The following is a 25789-nucleotide window of genomic DNA, read 5'->3' on the forward strand; positions in this document are numbered from 1 at the left end:
AAGGGTGTGCGTTGAAAATGAAAGTCGCAGAACAAAAAATATGACAAGACTTCTCTAAATTTTTTAAAATGTGTTCAGTGATCTTTTTTTTAGTTGACAAACTAAGATTTACTAAGTAATCGATTATTGATTTTAATCGATTATCTTGGTCGATTAATCGAATGAATTAATCAAACTCAAAAATTATTCGATTAACGGATAATCGATTATTTGCGAGAATCAGACATCACTAGCAACGAAGTGCTTCACCTGCCGTTCAGCAGGCAACTGAGCTTGTCCGACCAAATATGTTCCTTAAATAGTCGATGATGACGTCATTCATAGAAGTGTAGCGCGCTAGGTACATGAACATGTCGTGCCAGTCTTGGGAAGTGATACTTTCTGTGTGCAAATGCGTGGTGTTTTGACTATGTTATACATCATTTAATTTTTAATGCCATGATTTCAAAAATCTATGTGTTTGGATGAATCGGATTTTACCGTCCAAACTACAAGAACAGGGGTTGTGTATTGGCCCAGTGCACAGCGGTTCCATTTCTTAAGGGGCCACCTCCATAAATGTATGCAATGCAAATTTAGATGCAAAACTACATTTCTTTAGTAAATTTGGGTCGCTGAATCCGAATTTCGCAATAAAAAATCGATTATATCCACAGTGTGATATGGCTTTTCTTATGCTTGAACGAAAATATTTTAATATCGTTTTCGTTGAGCATGATATCTCGTGAACCAACTCACAGACCAATTTGCAATTTCGGAATGTTGTTTAAGATTATAATAGTAAGTTCCAAAAAAAAAATAATAAATTGTGTATTTTCCCCTAACATATGGTTTTTGCGAACAAAAAAAGCTTACCTACAATCAAAAGAAAAATTCTCGCATAATTAAAAAAAACCCTCGTTTGTGTATCAACTATTTTAAAACGGCGCACTAGTTCATTATTTCAAATTTACTAATAAATTGGAACCACGAATACCGTGTTAATGTGACTCTGGTTCTAATGATCCGATTAAAAAGAAATTTTGGGAAAATAATGCTTAAGCTACATAATTTCAAGATCAGTAGTTTATAACTAATAATATAATTTGATAATTTGTTATTAAGTTTTTCGCATTGAAAAAAAAACCCGGTGAACATATCCCTCTCCTAGGTTGATGGGTTTGACGGTATTGCAAACATCATCAAGCATATTTCGTGCATCAGTGATAAAGAACCTCTGATAGATAACAGCTTTAGGGTAGTTATTGCATTACACCTCGATAGTGGTGCATCGAAGAGACCGAGAAGGCTTATGGGCATTTTTTATGTTTTCTGTTTTTTCATACTCTGTACCAGCCCTAATGAACGATCATCCACAACCCTGTGTGCGACAGTGTTGGTGGACACGGCACGCAGTTGGGGCCATTGTGTGTCGATTTATCAGTCGACTTCGTCATTCTTTCCAAACTAAATAAGAAAAAAAAAGTAGAAACCTATAAGTGGTTGTGTTGTAATAATTGTAGTTTTTAGTTACACTACAATTTTGGTGTAATATTAAAAAAAACTATGGTTTTTCTTTATTTATTGTTATTAATTATTATTGTTTATAATTATTTTTCGATCCATTTCCCTACGATAGACACATAAAATATGTATTTTTTTTAATTTTCAATAATGAGATGATAATCTTCGTATTAGGTCAATTCAATTAGATATTTTTTCGACAGTTACGATTTTCAGTATAAATTTTTTTCTAGCAATATAAATAATAAAGCAAAATATAAAAAAAACAATTTGGAATATAATTTTTGGAGTGAGCTCTCGTAGCACTAAGATGTTACACGTATTATGTACTTGACGTATCAAAAGAATACAACCTGTCATAACAAGATTGTTTGTGATCTACGCGTCACCCACAGACGTCAAAACCCCTCCTACACTCTGACCAGTAGCGTGTAGCAACATGATATAGTGAAGACGCACGTGCTTGACAAAGTCTACTGAGAAACCCTGAGTGGGTAAAATTAAAAAAAGCAAGTGAACTTAAACTTTTGACTGGTAGTGAATGTTATTTGCTAATCGTATTTCTAGTTGTGTGTGTGTGTGTGTTCGTCTGAGTATTTGTGACAGCTGGGTCAGGAAAAGGATACTGAACTGGCGTACATGATAGAATAGTGGTTAATCATTCATTTGTCACTTTTTTCCGATGCTACATTCGTGCGTTCGATTCGATTCATTCGGAAAGATCGGATTAGATAATTTAAGGTATGGTTAATTTCCCGACGCACGTGAATCATCCATTCTCGGTCAACAAAGCATGACAAAAATATAACAGAATGCAATTGTAGTTAATGGTAAAGAAGTTTCGTTTGCTGGCATTTAGACGAGTACAGGCGGTTTGATTGCATGTTGCATATGTTCTTTTCTTCTACTTCATTAATCTGTTTTTGTTGTACTTCTGGTAGTTTGCTTTTCCACTACCGATGTATACCAAAATAGAGTCGGTCAATTTATACGCTTCAACTTAATTTCGGATCTTTTTTTCTTTATCCGGTATGTTATTTCTCGTTTTATTACTATATCCCTAATTAAATTCACGTTAACTTAACTAATTGTATATGCTCTCATATACACTCACAATCTATCTCATTCCGAACGTGCAAGCGCTCGTGGTCTTCGCGATAACACAAACCTGGTAACAAATGTCAGAATGCAATTGCAATCATCCATACATACTTACGCCCGCGATCTCACCAACATCGTTATGGTGTTATGGGAATTAAATGAACACTTCAGCACCTGTTGATTTACAAAACGCGGTCTGAAGTATTAACCCACCGCTCGCGCGATCATGAATCGGTCACGTCTGGAAATCTCTTCCCTCGATCCTAGCAATCCAGACTTATGCCTTCAGTTGGACCAATAAAGAAAATAATTCTCATATTCACTAGACAACACGGCGACATGACCATGGGGACTCTAGTAATATGGGGAACTCTCTTCTAGTTCCTGAACCGTACACCAAGGGTTGAGCGTCAGACTCGCGGTCCGCGCGATCATTCAGGAGCACACGAGGGTATGCGAATGGATTATAAAATCGAATTTTTCCACGAGAAGTTACACACGCTAGCAGAGACCATTATTACGTTAATATATAAACGCTTGAGCTGCGTTCACGCACAACTACGTCCGCGACCTCGCATGATCATTCAAGAACACGCCAATATGCGAACGGCCACACGGTTTTAGCAAATAATTTATACACGCAAAGTTACATACACGCTAGCCCACGCGACAAAACCGTCAACATACAAACGTTTGAGTCCTTCGCGATCATTTGCGCACACCTGAGTCCGCGATCTCGCAAACACTATAATGACCCGATGACTTTTGCACTTATAAACTCACAAACACGGTCTTAGGAGTAAACCTACAAACACCCACTTTTGCACTTATAAACTCACAAACACAGTCTTAGGAGTAAACCTACAAACACCCGTGCTCGCGCGATTATGAATTGGCCTTCAGGTGTACCAAAAAAATACCCACGAAAAAACACCATGGCGACATGTCCGAGAACTCTAGTGATATGAGAGAACTCACTCTTATAGCATCTGAACCGTACACTGAACATTAGGTATCGGATTCACGGTCCACGCAATCCAAAAACACGCGAATATGCGAATGGACACACGGTTATAACATCGAATGAATACACCTGAAGTCACATACACGCGACAAACACGTTAAAATACAAATGCTTGAACCCTTCGCAATCATCCACGAATCCACACCCGCGATCTCGCAAAGATGATGGTCTCAAGTGTGAACCTACAAATTCCCGCATTCACACGATCATGAATCGATAACTTCCGGTAGTCTCTATCTCCGGTACCAGTAGTCTAGGTCCATGCCTTTCATTGGACCAATTAAAGAAAAATAGAATCTCATCCACTGCATAAAACGTTCCATGTCGCCATGACCGGGAACTTTAGTGAAATAGGATAACTGTTAAAATGTGAACCGTATACCATAAACTAAATATCAGAATGACGGTCCGCGTGACCATCCAAGAACACACACGAATATGCGTGGCCACATGGCTACAAAATCGAATTTATGCACACGAAGTCACATACACGTACATAAACTACAATTATTACCTGAACACCACTTTGCCGACGACGTAACCTTGGAGGTCTATGGGGAGTCAATCCCTGAGGTAGAACTAACCGCAGAACACGCGATCAACACGGTGGAGGAATGGATGAGCGCGAGAGGCCTGGAGCTCGCTCATCATAAGACGGTGGTAGTTATCGTCAACAACCGCAAGTCGGCACAACATGTGGCAGAAGTCGCGATCACTTCACAGCGGAGTCTGAAGTCTCTCGGAGTCATTATAGACGACAAGTTGACCTTCGGCAGCCACGTCGACTATACATGCAAGAGAGGGTCGACTGCTGTTGCGGCTCTATCGAGGATGATATCCAACAGCTCAAAGGTGTGCGCCAGTAGACGTAGGTTACTGGCAGGCGTTGCCGTATCGATCCTCAGGTACGGCGGCCCGTCATGGTCAAGAGCACTGAGGGTAACCAGTTACCTACAGAAACTGGAGAGCACCTACCGCGTGATGTGCCAGAGTGATATCTGCCCACCGCACGGTATCACACGATGCATCCTGCGTGATAGCGAGCATGATGGCAGTCGGGCTGGTCATTCGGGAAGATGAGGAGTGTTTCGAGCTACGTGGAAATAGAGGAGCCCGCGAGCGCACCAGGGTCTTGAGTAATTTTCGAGTTGCCTTGAGTTATTTTCGAGTTCGATAGTTTTGATTTAACTTCTAAGTAATTTAGTACTTTCTCGAGTGATTTCGAGCGAACATTATTTTTCGAGCTCTGATTGAACACCATAATGCAGAACAAGTTGATAGAATGCTGAGTCTTCCTGAGACCTCAAGAATAACAGAAATCGTTTTGGGATGTATTCTTCCTTGTATTATTGTAGGAGACTTAGGCGTAATCTTAGACTCCAAGCTCACATTTGTGGAACATTATAATACAATAATAAATAAAGCAAATAGTATGCTGGGCTTTATTAAACGTTTCACCTACAATTTTGAAGAACCTTACACAATAAAATCATTATACAATACATATGTCAGGCCAATTTTGGAATATTGCAGCATAGTATGGATCCCATACATTGTCATGTACGAAAAACGCTTCGAATCGGTCCCAAAATAATTTAGTTTGTACGCACTTCGTAAACTAAACTGGACGACATTTCCTCTTCCATCGTATAGAACACGTTGCATGCTCAATAATTTACAAACACTCATAGAACGCCGCGAATTTTCCATGCTTTGCTTTATCAACGACATTATTTCTCAACGTGTACAATCCGCATCCTTACTTTCGCAAATAAAATTTTATGTACCTAGCCGACAACTAAGAACTCGTAATTTAATCCAAGAACAGTCTTTTAGGACAAACTATGCAAAAAATAGCCCCATCAATAGAATGATGCGTCATTATAATGAAAATTGTATAATAATTGACCATTCCTTGTCCAGAAAACAAATTAAATCTGAACTCAACCGTAGAAATAATGTATAGTATATAAGTAAATATTGTAAAACCATTCTATGTAGTCTACATATGATTGACAAAAAAAATAAATTACCATAACTTTGTCCTTTGACGTTCCCAGCTGTCATGAAAGACTGACTTATTTTGCTATAATCGCAGATCGCTTGCCAGACGAAGGTTTTTTTGCTAAATATAACAGCTATATTCATCGTACAGTCCCAGAAATGACTGTCTTAACGGTGGCCATTTTATTCTAACCATGAAAACAATTGCAAAAGCTATGTCGAAAGTCGACGGGATCCAAAAGGCCTAAAACTCTGGATCAATTCTCAAATATGCAGAATGACCTTGAATTCTATTCTTATACCATTCCATCCATACATACGCCAGAAGCCTACGTGTGTCCATTAACGCTACCAAACAACAGCTAAGTGCAAAAAATCACCATGTTGGAAAAATGCCGCTCAATGTTCGTACCTATTTATAGTGATTATCTTATCGTTACCCGTTATCGGCATCAGCGGTAGCTTCAAATTGCAACCGTGTCTGAGCTGCTCAGTTCTCGTCATAGAGCGCAAGATGTTTATCCGTGTTGCATATTTGCCAACACAGACACACATGCTAAACTCACAAGTGAACCGGGACAGCTCGTTCGGCGGAATCTGAACCTGTCAGAGAGACGACGGCGCACGGTGGTGATTCAGTCCGATACGACACGCAGCGCCGTACCGTGCCGCTGTCGATGATTGATGGAAGTCAGTCATTTAGCAGAGTGTTTTAGCCGCCAGCGGCTTTTCCGTGCGGCGCGTTGTTTTGGTTAGTGATTTTCTTTTCCATCATTTCCGGATAGGAAATGTATTTGTTTTGTAACCATATTGAATTACCGTTTTGCTAGAACGACCCGTGTTTTATTGGCACTGATGGTCTCATCGATTTTAACGGATACGTCCTGAGTGCAGTTGTTATTCTGCAGGAGAGATGGAGAGGTAAAGTGAGAAAGGGTACGTTGATAAATATAGATGTGCCACCCACGTATGTGTGTTCGCATGGTTGGAATGCTGGCCGGTTCATGCACAACAAGAAGAAATTGTCTAGGATTTGTGCTGATTTGGAACATGCATCATCGGAGATTGTTTGTTAAGCCGCCAAGAAAATTGTTCAACCAACATAAAGGCTTGCACCACTGTTTTCTGTGAATTCACCAAAGAATATCACATTTAAATGTTTTCGAGGATTGGTATGTACCAGACACTGTAAGGTACTTTTTTATTTATGAACTATTTAGCTGTTTCATTCAAGTGCAAAATATGTTTTTCATTCGATATCACACTATGGCCGTTTTTGCAAAATGACACGATTGAAAATAAACGGAGAAAAACTGCTGATCCAGCAAAAAAGCAACAAATGTCGTCGTTTGCCGCAACTGAAAAGCGCTTGCCAAACGATGTATTTTGGCGAATTTCAAAAAAATACAACAATCTATCTGCGGTATCGAATTTATCTCGGACAGGAAAATTCTTCGAATTCCGTTTTCCTCATATCGTTAGAATAAGATTAATAATTCTTGAAAGTGACATGTATCTAATACAAACCTAGTTGCACTTTCCATGACCAAGTAGCAACAGTACCCAATAAGAGACTAGTTCTCCATAGTAATGAACTCAGTGTAAGCCAACGGCGCTTGTATTTTGACAAACCTGCCGTGCATCGTTCCAGTTCTAGTCGAGTTGATAATTGAATTATCGTACTGGCACCAAAACAGTGCGCGCGTGATTAGACTATTTCGCTGCTCGTAGTATTAGCATATTAGCTACAAGTCTGGCGTTTGTAGATCTTCATCGGTTGTTTTGTGTCTAGCTAATCCAAGCCGGACGGCGACGAGCAAGCAATGGAAAGCTAAAAGCCACGAAATACGCTCTCATAACAATTTCTTAGAATCGTTTCAATGGATAGTACATTCCATTGGGGATTTGTCTGATTAGCATTTTCGCTCGATTGCTTTTATTATTTGGTCGTTTTGCTGCGACCAGGATGTTAAGGTCCTAAAGTATTCAAAATGTATTGCAATTTATTCAAGAACCGAAGAAGAATAACGTCTAGGAACAACGTCTCATTGCGAATTTTGATTTCTAATTTCAATAGAGTTTACAATACATTTTCAGCGTAGCGTAGCTCTACGTCATCACAGCAATCATTTCGACGAAGTTCGACTCTATAACAGTTTTGTGTGGTAAACATGATAGAGAAGATGAAATTGTTGTTGTTAGTTGTTTGTTTGTTGACAATTAGAAATTTTAACGTTGAGCATGAGCATGAGCATGATGACCGCACAATTCGTAGTTGCTACTCCGTGATTGACCAGAACAAGCGAAATTGCACAGAGAATCAACAGATGGGGCCTGGGAGTAGCTATCCACCATCAATGTACAAGTCTCGAGAGTTCTATTCTTTAAAATGTCAATAACGGCGCCGGCCACGTCCTTACAGTCATCGGGGAAGGAAAGGAATATTAGTGTGGTAAACGTTGTTATGGAGACCGTGTATACCTCTGCATCTCCACGTTTGCCACCCACGGGAAGGTGTTTTTGTTAGTGGGATGGGGTAAAGCGTTACACAAATCTGGATTCACCTTGATAAGTGATACGATTATGCAACTCTCAGAGATGTTATCATGTATTTGTTGTTCTGGGCAGCCGGATGCCGAGAATTTATGATCGATTTATCGTTTGTTGAATTAATTCGGAAATACTTGATTTGTAAAAAATGCAACTTCAACTCCGGGCAACCGGTTGCCGGGAGTGTTGCCTATACTTGAATGAATCAATTTTTTTCAGATGGCATGCACACGAATTTATTCTTCCCTGTTTCATCCTTCCGGCAAAACACGACCGATCAAGAAAAATACAATATAACATAAAGCCTAGATCAAGATTTCGTAACATAACATTTATGGATTACCATCATTGATACTACTACAAGTAATGAAACGACAATTATATACATTGCTTTTTCTTCACGAACGATTTAATAAAATACAGACTTTTATGCAATCGATATTCGCGCGGGTTTTTATGCTAGCTGGAATGCATTTTGAGCGGTATAAAGCAAGCACCACCTAATTCCCTGAAACGACCGACTTTGTATGTCCGATATACAACCGCTGACGCGCGCTTTTTTACACTAGCTACTCCGAATTGAGGCAACACCGAAGGCAAGGAGAAGAATGCAATCTACTGATTGAAGCTAAAATAAGCAGAATATGTAAAAAATGAAGTTCTTGTCTTTTCTCAACACAATACTAATATTATAATTAATATTCAATATTGTATGTTACATCTATAATCAATCTGTTACATATATAATTCAGAATGAAACAATTTCGAAAAATGTTATATAATTTCAGTGAGCATAAGCGTTATTGAAGAAACATGGAATACTATACTGATCATATCAACGAAATACTCGAGAGCATTATTTATCTCGGTAATCGCAATACCTATTCCACATGGGTCTAAAGAGCATACCTTACACTGTCCATCTCCCTCCCCCGCACTTCGCCGTGATTTCCATGTATACTAGGGCATACACCTCCAATAACATTCAATGAGTGGACAGACCGAACACGTTCAATGAACAAAATTCACAGCAGAAGAAAAGAGAGGCAAACAGAGCAATACCTCATCGATGAACAAAAAGAGCTCCTCGTGTATTCACTAGCAGCTTATCCATGGCAGGCAATACAAACTGTTGGAAGATGCAACACATTCATAAGCTTTTCCGTAACAGAAGGTGAAAACAGCGGCGAAAATGTCAACACTACACGGGGAACTTTATTCAGTCATCAACAGCAAACCCCTCCATCTATTCCCCGTGACTCAACGCACTACACAAACTCGGTCCATCCACCTCCCAAACGCTCACCAGAAATATATGCAGGAAAACTCACAAAAATCACAATAGAATAAAAGAGACAGGACAGTTAACAGAAATCAAGCAAACCCTGCATATCCCCGTCCCTCAGCGTACACTGCACGTTTTAAAACCAATGAGAGAATCAGTGCAAAGAAAGACGGTGGTGATCTAATTTCTCTTTGCCAGGATGGCACTATTCCAATTAGAAAGACAATAAACCTATCGGAAGAAACAAGCCGCCATCCACACGATGGCTGTCGGACCTACAAAGTCCAACAACTGGCAAACAGACTCCAATCGACCCCAAACAGTGTATGTGTGTGAGATGAACTTCGTAATTTTACTATATATTCCATGGTCGGTTCACACATTAAAAACATTCTAGCTTGGTGCGATAATATACAGAATATGAAGGGCATTGCAGATTAAAATATGAAAAAGGATAACTTATCTTGATTCCAACGGGAAGAAGCATCCGTTTTGAAATTCCTAAGCATCCACACCCTGCTGCCTCACAAGCCATATTCACTATGTAATGCTCCGTATCTATATACTTTCTCACTACAACACAACCAGCTATATCATTCCACTAAGACGAACGATTTTAACTGCATGTTTGCTTTCTCTAGCTTCTAGATCCTATTTTTCGAAACATCACTATTCACTTCATTCCTCCTTGGGATTAACAGCAATAAGGCACAATAGAACTATTTTACAACCTATAAATTACTACTAACTGGAAAAGACATTCATACGGATGGCATAGTACCAAATTTTTTCCACAGAAGGAAACAATCGCGAGAGAGCTGTGCAAAACGATCCTCTCGCAATGACTGTCCAAAGCAAACTCCAAAAGTTAGCCGTACAAAACAAGCGTACAAAAAGTATAAAAGATATCCCAAATGAATGTGAAGAAATTCACTGAGAAATTCTAATGACAAGTTGGCATCTCCACTCTCCATATCAGATACGTTTCCATGATTGGGTTAAATGTTAAATTGCAAACGACATGCTTAATAAATATAATAAACAAAACGATAAGGGCTTTTGATCCATCGGCGGCCCAGAAGAAGAATGGATGGGAGAAGAGCAATACCGGCAAAGACCGACTATTATATGAGCGGTTCACGCTCGAAAGAGTGACGCAGAGTACTGCACTGGATGATTTTGAAGAAAGGACCAGGGGTGCGATTTTACGAAGTTTTAGCTTCCGAAGGCCCTACATTTTCTGACAGAGTGAAGTTCTGGAATGTTGAATTTTTTCATTGTTTAGGAAAGCAAAAGTAGTACAGAGCTAGTGTCAGACCTTCATGAGACCTAACGAAGTCACTTTTTCAGGTATTCGTCAATACAGATTTGTTGGTAGACGGTTCAGATTTTATTAAAAAAAAACATAATTTGACACATCTACAGATCGCTTGCAACATAAAAAAAACTGTTTGTGCAGTTCGACAGCTTCATCTTAGGCCAATTCAATAAATTTCCTAAATGAAAAATTACTTTTTTTAAAGCGGTTTTTTAACCAAAGCTTTGGAAGTTATACCTGTGCGTAGAAGAGCCGGTATATTAATATATATTGTTACTTAGTGTAGAATTAGACTTCATCCTTTACGGCTATTATACAACCGCCAGAAGAAACCTAAAACGTTGGTACACAATCGGGAATAGCGAATCAGAAAAGGTGACTATATGTCAGTGATTCACTAAATACCGAATGGATAAAGGCTATGATGCAAAACCTTAAGGTCCGTGCAGTCTTCGGTACGGAGCAATTCATTGACCTAGGAACTCCTAGCACGTTGTTAGTCGCCTCTTACGACATGGGAGCAGCTTCCCAGAGGTTCTATTCTTGGCTGAAATAGTGCAAAAGGATTTCAGCCCGCCGGACACCACACGGCTTAATTAGAAATTTTAACGTTGATTGTGTAAAGTACCTTTCATATAATTTTTATTTGTTCATTCAGTTATCATTATCCACTGTAGAGACGATGTTGTTAAAAGTAAACACGTAAATAAAATGTGTTCATAAAATTTGCGGCAAAATGTTTCGATTATGTACACAACTCGGGTAAGCACATACAAATTCATTCTAAAAGAGAGTGTGGGCTATTAATATTACCTGATAGCTGCAGAAACATGTTGCGGGTTTTAAAGCACTGTAAATCGAGTAATATACATCTACCGACGTTAGGTGGCAACCTAATGGGGTCGTTCCATGAAAATTAACTGACAAAAAATTGCACAAAACATCTTTGGATGCAGCTGAGGAATTCCACGAAGATCCGTCCGAAAATCTTTAAAATCGTGACCGACCATCTTAGATTCCGATGAAACTTTACATGTTTCACCGTCATAGAAGACTAAATATTTTCCACAGGTAATAAGATTATTTTGACTCAAGAGCAACTTTTTTCAAAAGGGCGTAAACGTTTCTACGTGTATGAATTTCGATTTTTTTTTGTTCGGTTATTGTATTTTATACAGCAAAACTATCTGAGAACGAGTTACAGGGAATGAATACTTCTGGCCGAAAAAAATATACACTGAAAAAAATGTTGTGTCATTTTTCAAAAAAAAAACAGAAATTTATAATAAAAATTTAAATTGCGAAAAAACCCATTTATTTAAATTTTTTATATTTTGAAAATAAAAACCTAAAGAGAAAAAAAAACATTTTGAATGTGATTGCATGATGGAGAAAAAATCGGTAAAAAAGTTTTTCTAACAATAACTTCGTACATGTTTTTAAATTTCATACTAATTGACATACAAAATTGTAATTTTATTACAGAATATAATTCTAAGCAACAAAGCAAATCAAAATGCATTTAACAAAAATCTTCCAAAATGCGATAGTTTTCGAGATATTTGAAATTTTGATCCTTCAAAAACAATTAATTCGTGTAATTATGCTCTTTTTAAAAGTTATTCGCGTTACCCCATCATAAAATGTCAAAATTTTAATGTTTATCGCTTTAAAGACGTAAAAGCAACTTTTTTAGTGTATTTGGATCATGGAGAAGCTTTCAATAAAAAAGTTTTCCTAACAACAACTTTTGACATATTTTTATAATTTATACTATTTGCAGTCAAAAATACAATTTTCTTTTTGAATATGATTCCAAACGCCATTTTAAATCGAAATGCTTTTAACAAAAATTTTCTGAAATGTAGTGGGTCTCGAGATATTTTAACTTTTGTTTTAACAGCACAATTATTTTGTTTTATTACGACCTTTTCATGAGTTATTCGCGTTTCTCCATCAACAATAATAGGTTTTTCAAAAGGCCCGTAAACATTCCTGCAACTTTCCCTTCGACTTCAAGGCGATATTGTAAACCATTTGAAGTTACATGAAAGCAACCAAAACCATAGGGTCTGATGATTAAACTATATAGTTGAATCATATTTTGGTTGTTTTCATGTAACTTCCAAATGTTTCACAATATCGCCTTGATGTCAAAGAGAAAGTTACAGGAAATTTTGTGGACCTTTTGAAAAACCTATTATTGTTGATGGAGAAACGTGAATAACTTATGAAAAGGTCGTAATAAAACAAAATAATTGTGTTGTTAAAACAAAAGTTAAAATTTCTCGTGAACTATTACATTTCAGAAAAATATTGTTATGAGCATATTGATTTAAAATGGCGTTTAGAATCATATTCAAAAAGAAAATTGTATTTTTGACTGCAAATAGTATAAATTATAAAAATATGTCAAAAGTTGTTAGGAAAACTTTTTTATTGAAAACTTCTCCATGATCCAAATACACTAAAAAAGTTTTAAAAAGAGCATAATTACACGAATTAATTGTTTTTGATGGAGCAAAATTACAAATATCTCGAAAACTATCGCATTTTGGAAGATTTTTGTTTAATGCATTTTGATTTTAAATGGTGCTTAGAATTATATTCTGTATCAAAATTACAATTTTGTATGTCAATTAGTATGAAATTTAAAAACATGTACGAAGTTATTGTTAGAAAAACTTTTTTACCGATTTTTTCTCCATCATGCAATCACATTCAAAATGTTTTTTTTCTCTTTAGGTTTTTATTTCTAAAATATAAAAAATTTAAAAAAATGGGTTTTTTTCGCAATTTGAATTTTTAACTTAAATTTTTGTTTTTTTGAAAAATGACACATTTTTTTCAGTGTATATTTTTTTCGGATAGAAGTATTCATTCCCTGTAACTTGTTCTCAGATAGTTTTGCTGTATAAAATACAGTAATCGAACAAAAAAAATTGAAATTTATACACGTAGAAACGTTTACGCCCTTTTGAAACATTAGTCTTGTATCAAAATATTCCAATTGCCAGAGAATATCATGGAGATTCATACAGCGAACACACCTGCAAAGTTTTGTTCGAATCGACGATGGTCATATTTTGCGGTCGGCCGGTTTCTCATGGAATCCCTCAGCTGTAGTCGGCGACTTTGAACCACGTACTGTAAAATGGTGTTAGTCTGTATAAATCATTGTAGTCCACAATGTTCCGCGTATCTCGCAAGCCTTGGCAGTTTTTGCATTATTTGTGCTATGATCCTGAAAGCCCAACTTCCTACTAAAGAGTAAGAGTACTTACATCACGGCTAAAATCGACTCTTTCAATAACTCGTCCTTATAGACGTGCAGTTAGTAAGCAAACCTTATCAATTTGCGTAAATTAACGATGATTTCTTTTCCACCATTCTTAAAGTCTAGAAAATTTGAAACATAGGGTAATTTCGGGTGAGATACCGCGTCGGGTGAGATGTCGCACTTTCTATATCTCGGGTCACTTTTATACGGTAATACAATATTGTGAGTTTGTCTTTCGAAGAATTGCTACACTGCAGATGTAAAATAATCCTTACTATCAACTCACGACAATTTTATTAACGTTTGTGTGCATCCAATTACATCACGGAGTGCCAAAAGTTTTTCAGTACCACATTAAAATTTTGTTTTTGCCTTTCTCATATAGACAGGTTATGCAATCGGTCAGAATTTCGACTTTTTAACCGAGGCTCGCAGGGCCGAATCTCATATACTATTCGACTCAGTTCGTCGAGATCGAAAAGTCTGTATGTGTATGTGTGTATGTATGCATGTATATATGTATGTATGTATGTGTCAAACAATCTCACCGATTTTTCTCAGAGATAGCTGAACCGATTTGCACAAACTTAGTTTCAAATGAAAAGTACAACCTTCCCAACGATCGCTTTTGATTTTTTTTATTGATCGGAATTCTGGTTCCAAAGTTACGGGTTGAAGAGTACGATCACACAGCAAATTCCCATATAAAGTGGTATCACCATGATATCCAAATGATGTAATAGATTTTAAAATGTGTGCAACATTACTTGGATTTACGTGTCTAGATCATTAATGATCCGTCGAAGTCACCTTGACCACATTGGCCACCTATGACGGTTCTTGATGCTCCCGGGGAACTTGCTAACTCTTTTAGTTAATGTCATACCTATTCCTCAGCGAATTATTTACCGATTTTTACAATCTTGTTCTCAAATGAAAGGTCCAAAGTTCCCATCAGCTGCTATTTAATTTCTAATTGATCCGACTTCCGGTTCCGGAAGTACAGGATATGAGTACGAAAACACTGCTAATCCCGATTTCAACGTATACTGCGATGAATGTAAAAAGTTAAAAAAAATCGAAAATGTGACCACCTCTACCTCTAGAATAGTCTTCCGAAATCTCTGTTTCCGCGCTGAACTTTTGTTTCAAACAACCATGCATTCCTCGCGCGTATTTACTGTAACACATGCCGATTTCAATTTATTGGCAGTATGAATAGCGCTTTTCTCGAAATCGCATTTTTAAAATTGTCGGACACGATAACTCAAAAACTATTCAATAGATTTTTTAACGACTTCTAAATATGTGTAGTCAACCGATGAACTACGGAATACTGAATAAAAGAAAATTTCTCTCCATTATAGTGAGCGAATTCTACACTAAAATATGAGATTTTTCAGTTTTTATACAGCCATTTTCCGAAATTCAGACATTTTTCTATTTTTTGGTTAATCGAGTAACTACAAGTCTAAGCTTTAAAAATCTTACTGAATTTCCTATTTCAGACAATTATATCAAGAGTTATCTTGTTCGCCATGGCGCTTCTAGACATGGAAATGGTTGGACATCTACTCTTGGCACGCTCTACGTAACTGAAAAATACATTTTTTAGTACATATTAAATTATGAATAAATCCTTACATTACACAAGAGGTGCATTGTTGCCTTACTTTCGAAATCGTAAAACAAAATTACTTTCGGTTTGTCTAATCTAGCTTATACGACAATCAAATTATTTATTTAATCAAGAATTTAATCAACGAATTATTTTGAGCCTTGAATAAGGAAGAAACGTGGACAACCGTACGGACCGTTTCAATTTGACGGTGGTTTGATAAATCGTTGGAAGTGGCTAGGCTAAGAGGGTTAATGTCCCTTCTTTAGTCCTTTCCTGGGACAAATGTATTTAGACCTGCCTGCCTAAAACAAAATTACTTTCGGTTTGAGCACTTTACAGATTCCCCCTCTTAACAAACACACATTAGGTTCTAGAGATGGTTGGGCAGATTTTCACAAACTTAGTCCCAAATGGTTATCTACATTATGTACATTATCTCGACAGACTGCTATGAAATTGTGTATGCATCGGTTAAATGGTTCCGGAAATATAAAATGAATCGTAACATAAGAAATCCCCATATAAGCCGGAGCTAAAATTTCCGAAAGATGAAATTGCAGAAATCGAATTCGTATTTTTGATACCAAATTTCTTTAAAATGCATGAAACCGCTCCCGTATGCTGCTATTGATTTTTTTAATTTATTTATTAACAGATTAAGGCCGAAGTTGCCTGTGCCGTACACAAAAGATTCCTCCATTCCACTCGGTCCATGGCCGCGCGTCGCCAGCCACGCAGTCTGCGAAGGGTCCGCAAATCGTTTTCCACCTGGTCGATCCATCGTGCTCGCTGAGCGCCACGTCTTCTTGTACCGGTCGGATTGCAATTGAGAACCGTTTTCACCGGGCTATTGTCCGACATTCTGGCTACGTGCCCGGCCCACCGTAGTCGTCCGATTTTCGCGGTATGACAGATGGGCGGCTCCCCCAACAGCTGATGCAACTCATGGTTCATTCGCCGTCTCCATGTGCCGTCTTCCATCTGCACTCCACCGTAGATGGCACGCAGCACTTTCCGTTCGAAGACACCAAGTGCGCGTTGGTCCTCCACGAGCATGGTCCAGGTCTCGTGCCCGTAGAGAACCACCGGTCTAATCAGCGTCTTGTAGATGGTCAACTTCGTACGACGGCGAACTCTGTTCGACCGAAGTGTCTTGCGGAGGCCAAAGTAAGCACGATTTCCTGCCACGATGCGTCTACGAATCTCTCTGCTGGTATCATTGTCGGCGGTCACCAGTGAGCCCAAGTACACGAACTCTTCAACCACCTCGATTTCGTCGCCACCGATGCAAACTCGAAGCGGGCGGTTCTCATTCTCGTCTCGTGAACCTCTTCCTATCATGTACTTTGTCTTCGACGTGTTGATGGCAACGTCATCGGCGAAGCCAAGTAGCTGAACGGACTTTGTGAAAATCGTACCACTCGTGTCGATCCCTGCTCTTCTTATTACACCTTCCAGCGCGATGTTGAATAACAGACACGAGAGACCATCACCTTGCCGTAACCCTCTGCGTGATTCGAAGGGACTCGAGAGCGTCCCTGAGACACGTACTACGCACATCACCCGATCCATCGTCGCCTTCACTAATCGCGTCAGTTTGTCCGGGAATCCGTACTCGTGCATAATCTGCCATAGCTGATCTCGATCGATAGTGTCGTATGCGGCTTTAAAGTCAATGAACAAATGATGTGTGGGCACATTGTACTCGCGGCATTTCTGCAGTACTTGACGAAGAGCGAACACCTGGTCCGTGGTAGATCATTCGCTCATGAAACCCGCCTGGTACTGCCCCACGAACTCTCTTGCAATTGGTGATAGTCGACGTCATAGTATGTGGGAGAGTACCTTGTAGGCGGCGTTCAGCAGGGTGATTGCTCGGTAATTACAGCAATCCAGCTTGTCGCCCTTTTTGTAGATAGGACACACGACACCTTCTTCCATCCACTCCTCCGGTAAAATCTCCTCCTCCCAAATCTTGGTAATCACCCAGTGCAGCGCTTTAGCCAGCTCGCCACCGTGTTTTAGTAGCTCGCTTGGTATTTGGTCAACCCCAGCGGCTTTATTATTTTTGAGCCGGCTAATCTCCTCCTGGATTTCTTGGAGATCCGGAGCCGGTAGTGTAATGTCTTCCGCGCGTGCTCCCAGGTGCGTTACCGTGCCATCCTCGTCGTCTGCTGCATCGCCGTTCAGGTGTTCTTCGTAGTGCTGCCGCCACCTCTGGATCACCTCACACTGGTCCGTGAGAAGATTCCCGTTTGTATCTCTGCACATGTCGGCCTGTGGTACGTGGCCCCTGCGCGAGCGGTTCAACTTCTCGTAGAATTTCCGTGTGTCTGTAGCGCGGTATAGCTGCTCCATCGCTTCGCAATCTCGGTCTTCCTGCTGGCGCTTTTTGGTCCGGAAAACCGAGTTCTGCCTGTTCCATGCCTGTTTATATCGCGCCTCGTTCGCCCTCGTGCGGTGTTGCAGCATTTTCGCCCATGCTGCATTCTTCTCTTCGACTAACTGCTCGCATTCGCCGTCGTACCAGTCGCTTCTTCGGTCCGGGCCCACCGTACCTAGTGCAGTGGCTGCGGTGCTACCTATGGCGGATCGGATATCTCTCCAGCCATCTTCAAGGGCAACTGCGCCTAGCTGCTCTTCCGTTGGGAGTGCCACTTCCAACTGCTGCGCGTATTCTTGAGCCGCTCGGCCATCTTGGAGCCGCTCGATGTTTAGCCGCGGCGTTCGGCTTCGACGAGAGCTATGCACTGTCGAAAGTTTTGAGCGCAAGCATACTGCAACCAGGTGGTGGTCCGAATCTATATTCGCACTGCGATAAGTGCGGACGTTTGTGATGTCCGAGAAGAATCTACCGTCGATTAGAACGTGGTCGATTTGATTTTTTGTTACTTGGTCTGGTGATCTCCAGGTGACTTTGTGGATATCTTTGCGAGGGAAGAAGGTGCTTCGGATTACCATTCCACGGGAGGCTGCGAAGTTCACACATCGTTGGCCGTTGTCATTTGATACGGAATGCAGGCTGTTAGGCCCGATCACCGGTCTGTACATTGCCTCCCTTCCTACCTGTGCGTTCATGTCGCCGTTGACAATTTTCACGTCTCGCAGAGGGCAACCGTCGTATGTCTGCTCCAGCTGCATGTAGAACGCTTCTTTCTCGTCGTCGGGTCTCCCTTCGTGTGGGCAGTGCACGTTGATGATGCTGTAGTTGAAGAAACGGCCTTTGATCCTCAACTTGCACATCCTTGCGTTGATCGGCTGCAACCCGATCACACGTTGGCGCATCTTGCCCAGCACTATGAAGCCGGTTCCCAGCTCGTTGGTTGTACCACAGCTCTGGTAGAAGGTAGCCGCTCGATGCCCGCTTTACCACACCTTCTGTTCCGTCCAGCAAAGTTCCTGCAGCGCCACGATATCGAAGTTGCGGGGGTGTAGCTCGTTGTAGATTATCCTGTCACATCCTGCAAAGCCGAGCGATCTGCAGTTCCATGTTCCGAGTTTCCAATCGTGATCCTTTATTCGTCGTCTGGGTCGTTGCCGATTGTTCTGGGTCGTATTCTCTTCTGTATTGTTCGTTATGTGGGTTTTTTAAGGGGCGGCTTATAGGGCCTACGCCAACCACCTGTCTCGCCGGTGGGCATTCGTGCCAGGACTGCTTAAGGTCCCACCTGGACACCAGGACAGGTTTACACCTTCCGAAGAAGGGTAACCCCCCCTTCCCTGTGAGCATACGACCAAAGTTCCCACCGGGGTTGGTTACCCGATCTTCACTAAGGTTACTCGTATCCCAGTCGACGCCACGGGGAGGCCAGGGCTAGGAGTTACTGGGCAGGAAGCTAAGGACCGCAAGTGGGGTCTATTTTATGCCTTCAGGTACAAGAGGCTCACGCACTGCCCAGTCGTTGCCGACCATTTGATTTTTTAGTGGATCCAAATTCCGATTCCGGAGTTACGGATTGAAAAGTACGGTCACACAGCAAATCCTCAAATAAACTGGTAACACCATGGTGTCCGAATGATGAAATACATATATAAATGGATTCAACATTACTTGGATTAGTGGGTCTAGATCACTAATAACCAAGCAAAGTAGTTTTCATTGGCTCCGAGGAACTCGACAAGTTCCTAAGATACTGCCCAATTTTCCACCGAACTCTTAACCGATTTTTGCAAACTGGCCTAGATCACTGATGGTGAATCAAAGATTGTTGGAATATATTGTCCACTATCGATAATTCCTGGGTTCCGGGCATAGTCCAGAACTAAAGCCACTTCGATGATGACTGAATCAATTATCACACTCCTTCCGCTCACACCCCTCCCCAACTCTCTCACCCCTCCCTCTCAGACCAACCTGACACCCGCATTCGCTTTATCCACCTATATACCGAAGAACGTTAGGTTGTTCCCGACGTATTCTCCCTCTCCTACTATGTATCCCCCACTTCCTTACCACCCCGCATTTCAAAATATGTTAACATGAGGACTACGTTGAACTCACGCTGATAAAGCTAGTTAAATATTATATTTTTGTTTGTTTCAAGTGTGTCAGTGCCGACATGTTGCTTATCAGATTCGTGGCAGTCGTGCACTTATATATACTTACCAAGTTTAATAAGAATGTAATAGACATTTCCACAATGTTACATTGAACGTACCTAGTTATTAAATCATAGCTATGATAAATGAGAAAGGCACAATTGCACCACTAGGTGGATTAAAACAGGTTTTTTTAATTGTTTGATTTTTTTTTTGTGGTAAATCCTGTATCGGTTGAATAGCTGGGACCTTTCAGAAGGCATTCTGATCATGAGCACGGTCATCCATAATTTTAGAGGAAAATATCGTCGTGCGGCATCTCTACCATACAATTGGGAGAGATGCCGTGTCAAAATTACAGGTGAGATGCCGCACTCGATGGCGGAGGATACGTAGCTAAATGGATTTTTCTTTGGACAATTTTGAACCTTGTATTCGCTGCTCCCAGTTTCCTATTTGCTCCGTCCCTGTGATCGATCCAATGTCAACCGATCCTTTGCTCTTTTTAGTGCTTCTATAACGGTTGAATTCCAGATTTTCAGGATTTTTTAAGCACGTCGGGAAAGCTCCGCATTTTCCGTGCAAGCGCATAAAATTTTTACACCCATCTCCAATTGACTCACTTCCATTTTTAGTGCAATAAAACACGACTTCGAAATTTCTCTCCCCTAGGTTGAGGGGTTTGATGGTATTGCAAGCATCATCAAGCATATTGCGTGCATCAGTGCTAAAGAACCTCTGACAGACAATTGCTTTAAGATGGTTATTGCATTACGCCTCGATAGTGGTGCATCGAGCAGAGCGAGAGGGCTTATGGGCCTTTTTCATGTTTTGTATTTTTTTCATACTCTGCGCCTGCGCATATTAAAGCTCAACCACTAGCCTGTGCACGCTGTGGATTGACTTTTGCTGTGGGCCGTGTTTGATGACATTGTTCCACAGTTTAATGGCAGTGTTGGTGGATGAGGCTCACAGTGGGCGTCACTGTGTATCCATTTATCGGTCGACTTCGTCATCGTGCACAGGCTAATTAAATTAAATTAATAAATACATAAGTAGAAACCTTTTCACATGAAAAGTTATTGGCACTCACACAACTTCTCCGAAATACAACGCGTTACTTTTCCGGATAAATTAAACAGCCAGAGAATGAGCGAATGAGTTTATCGCGGTATCTCTTTTTCGCTCACTGCCTTGGTGCCGCTATTCCAAAACACGGAAAAAACAAGTCTATCGTGTTTCTTTGTCGCCGTTCTTGGAAATGAACTGTATATTTTGACACTTTTTTTGATTTCTACGAAATTAATATATACACTTTCTCCGGTGAGAAAGAAAAAATCTGATAAATTTTATCGGGAAAATTATTCTCACGATATTTGTGGAGACGGAGAGTTCATCTTATCTCGGATAAGTGGAACATCGGTTAATCTTCTTCTCGCATAAGTGAGTTAGAATTACAATGCCTGACCTCTATACTATACTCTATCTCTACTCATATCGGTACAATCGTACAAACGCTCGTGTTCTTCGTGATAACACAAACCTGGTCACAAACGAGACCATACAGTTGCAATTATCTACACATACTTACGCCCGCGATTTCGCCAACATTAAAGCACCCCGGTAGCACATATAAACTTTAAAACGCGGTCACAAGCATTAACCCACCACTCGCGCGATCATAAAACGGTCACATCCGGAAGTCTAACCTTGGTCGTAGCAACCCAGACTCATGTCTTCAGTTGGCCCATCAAAAAAAAATGACGGTCATATTTACTAGACAACACTCCCATGGCAACATGACCGAGCTCTAGTGTTTTTCTATCATCTGTACCATACATTAAAAATTAACACGATAACATCCCGGTGATAAGGAGAGCGTCTCAGTGCTTATAAATTTTAAAACGCGGTCTCAACCGTGAACCTAAATACTCTCGCGCTCGCACGATCATGAATCGCTCACTTCCGGAAATTTTTATACTTAGTATCAGCCAACACAAATCCCCGACTACATGCGGGGAATGTGCCATTTATGCCAATATATTCTGATTCCTGATTCTTGATCAGCCAACTAGGTACATGCTTTCAATTGGACCAATTAACAAAAGAAAGCTCTCCTATCCACTGGACAACACGACATGACCGGGAACACTAGTGATATGGGGTAACTCACTCGCTGTCAGAATGTGAATTGTACACCGAAAAATAAATATCAGAATGACGACCGCACAGTTACAAAATCGAGTTTTGTGCACGCGAAGTCATATGCACGCGAGCACACGCAACCAGCACGTGAACATATGATCACTTAAGCCCTTCGCGATCAGCAACGCACACCTACGCCCGCGATCGTGCAAACTTGATAGCACCCCGGTAATAAGGTGAACGTTTTAGCACTTAAGAAGTTTCAAATGCGAACCTACAAGCGTCCGTGTTCGCGCGATCATGAATCAGTCACGTTCGGAAATCACCTTCCATCCTAGCAACTTAGGTCCATACATTCAGTTGGACCAATCAAAAAATAAAGTTCATATCCACTAGACAACACCTTCCATGGCGACATGACCGGGAACTCTAGTGATATGGAAGATTTCACTTCATTCTAGCATCTGAGTCGAACACCAGAAAGCAAGTAATAGATTCACGGTCCGCGCGCAATCAACCAAGAAAATACGCGAATATGCGAAAAGCACACGGTTATAAAATAGAATTTATACACGTGAAGTTACATACACGTTAGAACACGCGACATACAAACGCCCATGCGATTGACCAAGTCAACGTACAAATGCTCGTCGCTTCGCGATAATACACGCGATCGCGAAGACTTTACTCCCGCACAATGAATATCACATTCAAAATCACGGCCCGCTGGCCTAAAGTAGTGTTTTAGTGGGCGACTTTGTCTGTCTCGTCTGCAATTGTAGTGTGTGATTCTGACGGGAAGCCCCTTCGAGAACCTATCTATACAGCCCAAGTAGGATAATCCTCGAAAAACAGAATAAATAAATACTAATACTATCAGTCAAAAATAATATTCAATTGGCAATGAAAACTCTTAAATATGCACCCAACATACTGTCAACCTTGCAAACAACTTTTCGAAACTTCAAAGGGCTTTGTGAATTGCACTATCCCAATGATATAGCCTGGAGCAATTACATACTTGTGCAGCTGTTAGTTGAAATACATAGAATATACAACTATCAAATCATTCTTTTCCTTTTCGCTTGAAACGTATAAAAGCTGTATTCTCTTCTCTTCTGAGATTGGCAAACGCATTTTTCATCTACAACACTATAACTAAGACCTTTTGTGGTGTCACGAATATTTATGCCTGACGTATGAAAAACAGCTAATACGAATGTTTGGAGGCATGCCAAAGCTAGGTGTGATGCCGTATGTATACAAAAAGTACATAATGTTACACAGCCATGCCAGATTGTATGTTTATGTTTGGTGAGTGGCAGAATTTTTGTTGTCTAACAGTGTGACTTTAATTTTCAAATGGATATTGATTTTTCGAGGCATAGAACGAGTTTATAGTAAGCTACATGCTGTGAATGAAACCAAGCTCTATAATTTGCTAGCTTCATTTATTAATTAAAGACTGTATTGCTCATATTCGTATGTTTATCCCATGTTTCGTTGAATTCCCTATCCACATGGGACTAACTTGCGATTATAGGTAGTGTACTTCTTTTTGATATATGCGATGCAGAGAACGCCAACGAATGAAATTCTATTCACTACGATGGCGTATGTCTGAACTTAATTATTCTATATCTATAGCAAATGACTGAACGTGCGACGGTGGAGAGTTACGACCAGCGAGAAAATGACCGAGATTCTTCGTTTAAATATGCCACCGAACGGCTGAACATCAACTGTGCTTCGTCACAATTTGTCATACCTAGCAAATGGTTTCAATCATCGTTGCGCCAGTGCAAACAAAGAGGATTATAACCGGCATCCTTTAGCTAGTAGTTTAAACCATTTAAATAAATAAATTACTCGCCCATTTTCCAATATCTTTAATTTCATATGTCTGGTACCAATCACGCTCCAATTAAATTTATTATCACTCCTTTGAGAATAGCCGTTCTTCCGTGTACTTCCCAGCACCCGTTTCTGGTGGAACAAGTTCCACCGGCGCGGAATGCAAATCGTTGACCTTCTCCTCCTGTCGGCAGATCGATATCTGCTGGAAAATACGTCGCAGCTAATTTTGTCTCATATTTCTTTACCAACTGATTCACACGGGGATGCTCTCTAAGCCATTTGCTGACACCTGATATTTTGGCCTCCACCTTATTTCATTCCTCATTGCCCACCACCTACACGTAGCAGCTCAGAATAGACTAATCTAATATGTTATTCTTTTGTTTTAGGTAAGTCACGTTCGTAAGATGATGTATTGTTCGATCGGAGAACCGGAACGTACGTGTGATGCGGTATCGATGTCCTATCGGATGGAAATGCAAAACGAATGGATTTGAAATGAGACGGACCGGAAACTGATGTACCATATTGCAAAGATCGATCGGACAGCTATAGAGGACCTAAGATTTGCAAATAGTATTAGGTGGCGTGTGACTAAATAGTTTCCAATTTCATTAGAGCATAGTTAGTCGTAATAGAATCGTAATTGATATAATGAACCAATAGTTCTAAGCTAAATAGTATTTAAATATTTTCTAGAGACTTAATGCATAGTTCATTTTTTATGTAAACTGAATGCGTCAGAATAATCCCACAGAATTCTTAGTCGTTATGTTAGATGGATTGAAAACAGAGCGTTTCACGTTCTAATTTATTGTTCAACATTACGCTCAAAGGTGCAATACGAAAATCTGGTGCGCAGAGTAACGGAATTCACATCACGAGATCTGACATGCTTCTCGTTTTAGCGGGCGACATTGACATCATTGGCATCGATCGCAGAGGAGTGGAAGACACGTTTGTACTTTTTAAAAGGGAAATTGCAAGAATCGGATAGACTAAGCTATGACAAGACGAAGAACATGATAGCTAGAAGAGCAAAGCGGTTCAAACGTTGTTGGCTCCGGCAATGGCTGAGATAAGATACGAGGTTGTCGACGTGTTAACATACCTTGACATGTGGCAGCGATCCTGTCTACGGTTTGCGTAGTTAGCCAAAGTTCTGTAGCCTTCATGTGCACACGAAACAGGCGCTGCCAATGATACTCTTTGTTTCTCCATACAATCAAACGGCATGGGTGTTGCAGGAGGCAGACTATCGAATGTTCTATGTGTTTGCGAAAAGATGTTTTGCGTTCAATTCTCAGCGACACAGCATATGGAGAATGGAGAAGACACAAACTATCAGGCTACAAACATGCGGACATCGGATGACTGAAAACATGACAGACTACAGTCAGCTAGACATGTTGCACTAACGACGGAAGAGAGACTAGCCAAAGTAATGTTCAACATTGAGCCTGGAAGACGTGGTCTAGTTTGAGGTTCGCTGGCTGTATGCAACTGAGAAAAACAATATAATATATGGCTCATGATTCGGGACATCCTGACTGTTTCTAAAA

The 25789-nt window shown here is 40.2% G+C and overlaps 1 protein-coding gene across 1 annotated transcript in view; it reads left to right on the forward strand.

The window, feature by feature from the left end:
- Positions 1-24841, forward strand: part of LOC131696202 (uncharacterized) — an 80795-nt gene extending 55954 nt beyond the window's left edge. Inside the window, exon 3 of the mRNA XM_058984744.1 lies at positions 24617-24841. Coding sequence (XP_058840727.1) covers positions 24617-24724 — 108 coding nt within the window. The 3' untranslated portion in view covers positions 24725-24841. The remainder of the gene's footprint in view (positions 1-24616) is intronic.
- Positions 24842-25789: the final 948 nt, after the last annotated feature.

The sequence above is a fragment of the Topomyia yanbarensis genome, unplaced genomic scaffold, assembly GCF_030247195.1.
Source record: "Topomyia yanbarensis strain Yona2022 unplaced genomic scaffold, ASM3024719v1 HiC_scaffold_91, whole genome shotgun sequence".
Lineage (NCBI taxonomy): Eukaryota > Metazoa > Arthropoda > Insecta > Diptera > Culicidae > Topomyia > Topomyia yanbarensis.